The 9,746-nt window shown below is 33.6% G+C and overlaps 1 protein-coding gene across 1 annotated transcript in view; it reads right to left on the reverse strand.

Annotated features, from left to right (window-relative positions):
* LOC128156240 (fibrocystin-L-like) overlaps positions 1–9,467 on the reverse strand; it is a 40,434-nt gene extending 30,967 nt beyond the window's left edge. The window contains exons 1-12 of the mRNA XM_052818297.1: positions 9,279–9,467; positions 8,452–8,566; positions 7,064–7,272; positions 6,762–6,835; positions 6,489–6,534; positions 5,809–5,990; positions 5,312–5,401; positions 4,653–4,918; positions 4,059–4,150; positions 3,684–3,816; positions 3,151–3,310; positions 514–672 (exon numbers count right to left, since the gene is read on the reverse strand). Of these exons, the coding sequence (XP_052674257.1) occupies positions 514–672; positions 3,151–3,310; positions 3,684–3,816; positions 4,059–4,150; positions 4,653–4,918; positions 5,312–5,401; positions 5,809–5,990; positions 6,489–6,534; positions 6,762–6,835; positions 7,064–7,272; positions 8,452–8,566; positions 9,279–9,418 (1,666 nt within the window). The 5' untranslated portion in view covers positions 9,419–9,467. The remainder of the gene's footprint in view (positions 1–513; positions 673–3,150; positions 3,311–3,683; positions 3,817–4,058; positions 4,151–4,652; positions 4,919–5,311; positions 5,402–5,808; positions 5,991–6,488; positions 6,535–6,761; positions 6,836–7,063; positions 7,273–8,451; positions 8,567–9,278) is intronic.
* Positions 9,468–9,746: the final 279 nt, after the last annotated feature.

Below are 9,746 nucleotides of genomic sequence, written 5' to 3' on the forward strand. Positions count from 1 at the left end.
TTTTTACAAGTAGTAATTACAATAAGAATACCAATTTTTTTAAACATGAATACATTTTGAAAAAAAAAATGTTTGATCTTAAATTTCAATATTAAATAATCAAAACAACTGCAAAATCCTTTATATTGATAAAGCATTAAAAGTATTTTTGTTCTTAATTACTATGTCGCTTGACTTCTTCACATTTTTACATTGTCAAGACTATTGCTGCGACCTTCACACTAACCCCTTAAAAAAGTTCTGAGTATTTTAGAAGTCACCTTTTTTAAAGGCAGATGACTGTCAAGCCTATATAACTTTTTGAAATGCATAAATGTGAGGAATATAACAATTATTAATTTAAAGTTTTGTGGGGATGACCTCTTCATATAGCAGATCTTATAATTTCTAAGGATTGCAAAATTTAGGCAATATTATTACAGAAATTCAGTTCCACAAATAAGAAATCACTTTATGCATAGCATAAACAACAGTTTTAAACACCGATTTCAGTAAATAAAGAGCTATAATTACCTCTGCCTGTGAAGAATTGGATTTCTATGGTGACCTTGACCTCAGAAGAGGTCGAATGGGTTATCTGTACACCGACAGTGTCCCCACCATTCATGTACCAGGGGAGGTTCTCAAAAGCACGCCTAAAATCTGCGCTTGTAGATGTAGAGGTGAAGGGCTCTGAGAAAGAAACAACAAACGTATATACATGTAAAAATATAAATCGTTTCCTAAAATGTCCTTCATGTATCTAGCCTATCTATGCAATCTATGCAATCTATGCCTACATATGTGTTTATGTCTACCATGAGGGTTCATATTGTGGAATTCAACTTTATGCATGGTCATTGTTTTTTACATTTTGGTTTAAACAATCTAAAACCAACATTATAATAAGACAACACAAGCAAAGAATCAGGAGAGAGAGAGAGAGAGAGATCTTTTGTAGTGAAAGAGAATGCAATCTTGTTGTCAAAGCTAACAGGAGGCTACAAGACAGATGCTTTTTCATCCCAAATTAATAACTTGGAATGTGTTGTCTAGGTACATCACTGAAAAAGCACAAACCATTGCAAATGAAATACAGAATTACAAGATCAACATGCTCAGGAAATCTATATTAACATCACTCAGTGCTAAGCCCCAACAAATGAAGAAGAATGATTGGGTTTTTCTGCAAGACTTGAGGAAGCAATCAGAAAACACCATTAATTAACAAGAAATATTGGTAAAGCATGGCCAAAGTATAATAAATGAGAACGGGGATAAAATAGAAAACACCAGGATCTCCTCTACATGGACACAGTTATAGTCAAATAAGAAAGAGTAAAACTTTTAGAAAAATCTCAAAAATATTGAGCAAAACAAAAGCACAGAAAAAAACAGCGAATTGCACGGAGACAAAAAAAATCACTTTGAATGCAAGCAGAGACAGAAACATCTTAAAAACAGAAGCATTAAGGCAAAACAATTTCACCAGAGATTCATACATTAACACATGACTTCTCCCTAAGATATCAAAATAACCTTAATTTTGACAATTCATTTTCCTCTTTTAAGGACGTTGTTTACTCAGGGTTTGAGTTCTCAAATCCGGATTGTTAAAAAGTTCAATTTCATGAGTAAAATTTGTTTTAAATACAAAAAGTATTTATGAAATGAATTATTATTAATATAACAATCAATATTTTTACTAAATTATGGAATTAGGCTCTGACAAAGTTTGACTTTTAGTAAAACAGAGGAAATTCGGACTAAATTTTTCAGATTTTGTTTTCCACTGAAATAATTTTGGTAGTACTATGATATTTAAAGTTAAGATTTTATTTGTTAGTCAGCATAATTTTGCATATTTTCTGTTGGTTTTATCTTGCTTTTTCGTTAAGATAATCGTATGGCACACACTACAAAGATATTGAAAAATGCTTAAAAATGATAAAAGACACCATATCTCAAAATTTTGATCATTGACCTCATATAAATTTTATACCAGCAGAGAAAGGTTAATATACTTAGTTTAATACTATAAATGTTTTAGCATTATCATCATTCAGTTTTTTGTTATATTGAATCAAAAATGGGTAGTAATTTGAAAACTGATAGAGGAAATTCGGACTAGAATATCTATAAAAACTGTGAATGAAAACGTATTGCTTTGTATCTAATTTATGTCACTACCATTCATAAACTGTATTTCATTTGTTAAAGAGTTAAGCAATTTGTATTATTTTCACAATTAAAAAAATCTGAATCATAGTGTAAAATTTTTATGGATTTTTCTTGAATTTCCCAAAAATATTCAATGGTCATTAACTCAAAAAGTAGGTCATTGACCTACTTTTTTGAAAGTGAAAAATAACACTACCATGTAAGGTCTATAACACACAATAGTTGGTTTTTCATTATCATCAGTGGAATTTTTATTCATTCTGAGTAAACGTCATCCTTAAATTTGATTCTCAGGTTCTAGAGAAGTCAAAAACATAAAAAATTAAGTTAATAGACAGATTGACCAAATAAATGTAACAAAGCCGAAAAATTCCATTGCTTGGCAGGTAAACCAGAAAAACTCAAAGGAGGGCCCAAAAACACCTACTGGAGGAGTGTTCGGCAGAGATGGGGAAAAGAGGGTACAGTTTTAATAAGTGGTACCAACTGGAAATTAAGCTAGTTCAGGAGCAGACAAGGTGAGGCGGTGTTGCTAGTGGCCTATAATACCTCTCTGGAGTAGAATTTACAAACATTTAAATTATAAATAAGCGAGAAATACCAGCATAAAGAACCATTTTAACAAGAGCTTGGACTTTGGGAAGTTGAGTCAAACGGCAATATGACGTAGGTCTGTCTATTTCATTGAACGCCACTCAGCCATGGCTCTTTGAAATCAACAGAATTTGTCTGGCTTTTGAGCAAAGACTACGCAATAGGTGTATATTTCACTTGAAACCAGCGTCATTTTAACTTGTTTTGACACAAGAAATAGATCTTTACATCCTACTGAAAGTCCAAGGTCTTGGTAAAATGGTTCTATATTTTCATAATTTCTTTTTCGAAAAAATCCATCATGCTGTACCAGGGGACTTTTGAAATAAGGAGAAAAAATACTCCTTTTTAAAAGTCATGCATTTATATTTCATAAAATTGTGACCTAGATCTTACCTGTGTAGACTCCATAGAGGCCAAGTCTGTATGTGGCATCAGACGTTCCACCACTTAGTTCTGTGACCTCTATGACCTGATATTCATTACGTTGACTTCCAACTATTGGCACTATCTCAATCTTTACCCTCTGTACCTCTCTGACAACAGTGGACGTCACCTTTACAGAAAAACAAAACATTTGAGGAAAATACAACATTTTTGTGATATATATATATTTCTGTTACATTGTGACATTTGCAACGTTTCAAACTTTAAGTTGTCGTCTATCATCATTTTTTCTTAACTACAGAAACAACCCCATGCATTAAACTTTTTCTCAAACCACAAAATTTTCACCCAATGAGTCTTGGGATCACAATAATTCAACTATACAATAATAAGCCCTATCTGCGTAGCATAACATATATGCTTATGAATATTAGAGTGCCCATCATACTTTTTACCGTCTGGTACACATATAACTATGTGAACTTTATGTTAATGTTTTTTAAAAGATATTAACTCATGTCTCTTTTAGTTTAAATACTAACCTTCACTAGCTGATGTTCCATATTGACAATTCCTGTGCTCTGATTGGTCAATTCTGTGTCAAAGTAGCGGGCTGCCACCTGAACCAGTGGACTACCACTGGATCCATACGAGTGCAATACCTCCATGTAATATCTGATGAAGGATAGAAGAAATTGTGATTTTCAATCGATAGTTTTAAGTAAAAAAAAAAAATCGATTTTCTGGACAAGTTAAGATAGAGGGTCAGACAGGGGGAAGACTTGATCAGGCTCTATCTGAAAAAGATTCCTGGAACAGTCTATCTGAACATGGCTCACATTGCGGGCAAAAAAAGACTATAGTAAACATTACTGATCCCATTCATGCACTTTGACTGATAATATTAAAAGACTTACTTCTGACTCTCAGTCAGTACTACTCTGCCCGAGGTCTGAGAGGGAGATGACCCATATTCTGGACAGGTGCTCTCACACTTTGCAATTTCTACCTGCAAAACAAAAGCACACACATGTATTGCCTCTCCTAGTTTTCAAGATATCGAGGGTAAATACTTAAAAAATAAGTGGCTGGGACTTACAAATCACTTCAACATATCCATTGTATTCGATATATATGTGTTCAAGATATCAAAGTTCAACTGCATGTATTAACATTTGTAGCCCTTTTGAATACATTCTAAATGCTATAAAATCTGGATACCTGATAGTTATATTTTTATGTAATGATGAAAATAATGCATATTTGGGTTAATTAGATAAAGAACCACACTAATTAATTATACTATATTTTGGGTATTAAATTATAGTATGTTTAACAATTAGAGAACAAGATGATAACATTGCCCTAAAATACACAGAACATCAACAAAATTTTAATGGACAGGATCATGCAGTTTTAAAACTTCTTTAAATAAACAATTCTGCTTACAAAATTAACCCAAAAGAATTCAACTCGAACATTTCAATGCACTTCTATTGCGTCAGCCTCACCTTGTTTGCTGGATCACCGTCCGTACTCAGTCTCAGGCTAGAGGCGTCTGCTGATTTAATCATGAACAAATATTCCCCTGAGTAAGGCGCTATGAAGGAGCCTCGAGTTCGAGAGACATAGTTGGTTTCTGGATGACTGAAGGAAGATTGGCCGATTTGTTGTTCACTGTAGCCTGTGTCAGAACTGGTGAGTGTCTCAATGTCTGCAAGTTCTGTATAGAGTTTGGTACCACTGGTCCAAATCTCCAAAAGCAGACCCCTGTTACCTGTTTTAGAAATTATATTATTATATGTTAAAGCCTTCACAAGCATCAAAGTCTATGGATAGGTAAACAATTAGAACCATTTTAACTATAGAGATTAGGTGGGTAGTTATGTCAAACAGCAATGTGACGTAGGCCTGTCGATCCATCTTTCATTGTTGGCCACTCAACTAACTGGCTCCTTGAAATCAACAAGATTTGTCTGGCTTTTGAGCCAAGACCACGCACTCTATGCACATTTCACTCGAAACCAGCATCATTTTAAACTTTAAAGTTCTATTGATGCAAAAAATAGATAGTTATGTCCTGCAAGGTCTTGTTAATTAAAAACTGTTCTATTTTCTATCTTTTGATTGCTCCCAATGAAAGATAAAACTGGCTGGAGATTTTACATACCACAGAAATGTGTGGGTAGCTCTGCTGGCTGAGGGGGTGAGGTACACTGTATTTCTGTACTGGTCAGTGATGTTATCTCACACTCCTCACCTAGAAAAGAAAGGGGACAACTAATGAACTAAAACTACAGTACAACATGCTTTAACAACAAAACACCAACTAACACGCAAGTTTGATTTGTTATGAATGTAATATGATTGTTAAATCTGATAGTAATACATGTTCTATGACTAAAGAATTTGAATTTGATATCACTCTAAATGAGAGTTCAGTTTAAGCAAGTTTGCTTTATCCGTTTTTTACTTTAGATAAAGAGACTCCAGCGGCAAGTAGCCAGTATAGCTGTTCAATGTATGATCCTTGAAAAAAATAATTCTCTAAACTGTCTGATCAATCAATCATTGTTACATATGAATGACCCCAACCCTTTTAAGGAAAGAAAAACAGTACTGAAATACATCATTATTTATTATTTAATCACATTAGGCTGGACTTGCCTCCAATATAGACTTCAGTGTTCTCCATTGTTCCGGTAAAATAATTCCCAGCAATGGTTAGGTCTGTCCCCCCATCAGTGCTCCCAGAGGAAGGGGTCACCCCTGTTATCTCCGGGAAGGTCTGGAACTGATATATCTGTTTGTTGATACTGACCAACAGTGTATCCAGTTGACGGCAAGATCTAAAATTATACAATTCAATTTGTTTTGATCAAAAACTTAGGAACATTTCTCATATTTAATCCTTAGAATCCATACTGAGGCAGAAATCAAATCTCTTATCATTTGTCCATCTGGAGTGAATCATAATTAGAGTTCATTTTGGACTGGGTCAACTATATCAATCATGTACTATGTCTGGATCCCTCATCCACGTATTTACATCATCAACAATTATAAAACCTGATTTTTATTCGCTATTAATATTTGATAAGCATTTCAACAAAATAATGTCTCCATAAATCTGTGTAATAAGTTGACAATTTACAAAAAATTGAACTCAACTGATATATATGATATACCATAGTTAGCAATGAGTAAATTATATGTATGAAAAAAGTGCCTGTAGTCTATATGCTCGTGTATATACAACATGAGCATAAAAATGATTAGAATACAAGAATAAACCACTTATCTAGTAGAATTTTTAACAATTAATGATTCATAAACCAATATATCACCTTCCATATGGTCCATCACCAATTATGAAACTTGCATTGGAGTTACCTGAAAAAAAGGTATGGTTTGAAAAGAAATGTAATAAAAATAAGTGTACCATAATAGAAAGAGAAAATTTAAATAGAGTAATAGAATTGATAATACAATGTATTATGATCCTTATACGTTTTGTTAGCACTTAAAATTAGATACAACTATTAACCAATATGCAACTTTGGGTTTTTACCGATTTAAGACACATGTAAAGTAATTTGAGTACATGTACCAGTACTCACCAATATAGGTTCCCTGGTATCTACACTTCATTTGACCTTTATTGGAACTTGGAGAATCTAGTTGAAGTCCATAACTGAAATACAAACTTATCTTTTTAAAAATAGATGATTCTCTTTTATATAAACATACATGCAGTTACAAACAAATTACACGCTTTAATTTATATCAAGACATTGAGAAATTCATTTTCTTATTTTGTTCTAATTTTTATATTTTCTCATCTTTTGAAATATTTTAGTGGTGTCAAAAGGATGGGTAATGTTAATGAGCGGACTGTTAGACTCGAGCTCAGCTCACGTACAGTTCATCGTTAGTCTTCCTCAGTTCACACGTCAGCGGTCCAGCATAAACTCGGTTCACTGTCTCCTCCTTTCCATTAGAGCTTGCCGCTACGTTGGTCCCATATCTGTCTGTGAATATCATCCCCCCTAAAGCTATTACTGACTCCGGTCCAGGGGAAAAGGATGTGGGTGAGACACTTTGTATGAAGGGGGTGTTCTGTTTTCGCACCTGAAATATTGCATTTTGAGGAGAATAAACAGATAATTTTTCTCTCTCTCCCGGCAATGGAATGTTTTGATATCTCTTGTACAACCTGCTTAAGATAGCTTCTGCTACATATGCATAGTTGGCAAAAAAAAAAAAAAGTTGCACCACAAATCAGTTAATTACGTATTTCATGGCTAATCATGAATGAATTGTAGGGAGTAAAGGAAGGTTTACAGTTGGTTTATTGATTAATGAATGGTCATATTCCAAAATGATATTCACCATGATATGTACAACAGTATAGTCCTCAATGAAAATATTTTTTTCAATTTTCATTTTCTATAAGTGCAAGGTAATATGAGATTCAAAAGATTCTACAACTTCTCATCTCAAAGTGAGCAGTGTTGAATCACTTTAATTAATATATGAAAAGTGTGAAAAGGATCAACTGATCTTATTTACCTGTAAGAGAGTGTAGTGCTTATAATAAAAGATCTACAGTTACTACGTACTGTAATGTTCAAAAGATCAACTCTAAATTCCTATTTAGATTATCAAAAGTTGAACTCGTTAGCGGTGTTCAAAAAGTCTTCATTTCTATGTGAGTCCATCATGTTCAAAAGATCAACTAGCTGCTCTTAATTAGATGAAAAAGAAACAGGAAGTCAATTGCTAACAAATAATTGGTAATTATAGAGTTAAAAACATCAACTCTTCCATATCTATGTTAAAGAAGCATTCAAAGGACCAACTTTTCTAATCTAGATGAATAATGTAGTGTCATTAGCTGTGGCTAGATTTTCTTAGAATTCATTGATTCCAAAATCAAGAATCTGTATCCCCAATGAATAATAATATACAGCTTTGATTTAATTATTATTTATCCAAGCAAATATATGATATTACATCCAAATAAACTCTTGAAAAATTGGAAACTCCATGAAAATTGACAAGATGAATATATACAGTAAAACACAGTTATAGCAAATACTCTTATAGGGAACTCATGGTTACAGCAATGGTAGTACTTTGACCTTTTTAAATGTGAAAAAAATTATTGTGAACTCAGATATAACAAAATATGTTTTTAACAAGTATAAATTACTTGTCTTTGGCACTTTGCTAAAACACTGTTAAAGTGTCCAGAGAGTCACAAAGGAAGGGTATTAAGACATTGTTTAATCATGGTTATGTATATACCTCAAATAGACATTTATCGCTGTAGGGACCCTCAGGTTGACACATGTTTTCATCAGGGATGGGCACACCGTCCACTATCACTCTGACATAGTACACACCCTCCTTCATGCCAGGACTGAAATCATAAAAAAAATTAACTTTGATCAGTCTATGTATGTTTACATACATGTACCTAGATTACATTCAATCTCATATTACACATTAGAATATGAATAAAAATTGAGATGAATTTTGTCATTAAAAAACAAAAATCATTAAAAAAGAAATGTTTTGAAAGCTAATTTTCTCATCCCTAATGATTAGACATTGCCTCTATATATGGTACCCTAAATCAACCCTTGACCTTTGATCTTGTGACCTCAAAGTTGGTCTGACAAACAAAAGGTTCTCAACAGAATGAGTTGTCTATATAAAATCGTCCAAATGTGCTGCATTTATATCTTGGGACAGACTTATAGATCTTATTATATCCAGATTTTTCTTTAGTACTTTGACTTCAGAATCTGAAAATCATTTTAAAAATCTTCTCCTTCAGGGGTACCCTTGTACAATGATCCACATACATCTCTCAAGCAAAGGGTTTTTGATTATTCTGATGAGTGGACAGCACATTTATAACAATTAAGCAAAAGTCCAGAAAAGTTTAACCGTTTTACGTACTATTGGGGTACCAGCTAGTGTAGCAAATTTGATTTCTGTTAAGCAGTTTTCCCAAGATATTGATCAGACAACACTTATTCCAACAACCAACTGATCAACTAACAGATCAGCATGCAGGTGAAAAAACAAACATCTTCTCTCCAGTGCAGACATAGATAGAAACTTACACTGTATAACACATTATCATGGATTCCATGGTTCCATCTTTGCTGACTGGACAGTCATACGATGTCTCCAAGGAAACCAGTTGGACTTCGTTCCCTTCTGATAATTTGTTTTGGGAGAATCCTGTTCCACTGATCAACATTCTTGTTTCTCCACATAAGCTGCCGTATGGAGGGCTAATTGAAAACACCTCAGCTCCTAAAATGGATGAAAATGTGCGTGAAGTTTATCTGTTAGGCATGCGCGGATCTAAGGGGGGGGGGGGGTTCCAGAGCCCTGGGAAATTCAAAATTCTAACATTCACATAGTAAAATTATAGAATTATCGAAAAAAGGTCTTGGACCCCCCCCCCCTCCCCTGGAAAACATATATCCCCAAGTACCCAAACTCCGTCACCATAAGTAGAAAACCTCCTGCGTTTCTCTGTATATTATTTTTTGTGGTTTTTATCATTTGCAATCACTAAATAT

Source organism: Crassostrea angulata, chromosome 7, assembly GCF_025612915.1.
Source record: "Crassostrea angulata isolate pt1a10 chromosome 7, ASM2561291v2, whole genome shotgun sequence".
NCBI lineage: Eukaryota > Metazoa > Mollusca > Bivalvia > Ostreida > Ostreidae > Magallana > Magallana angulata.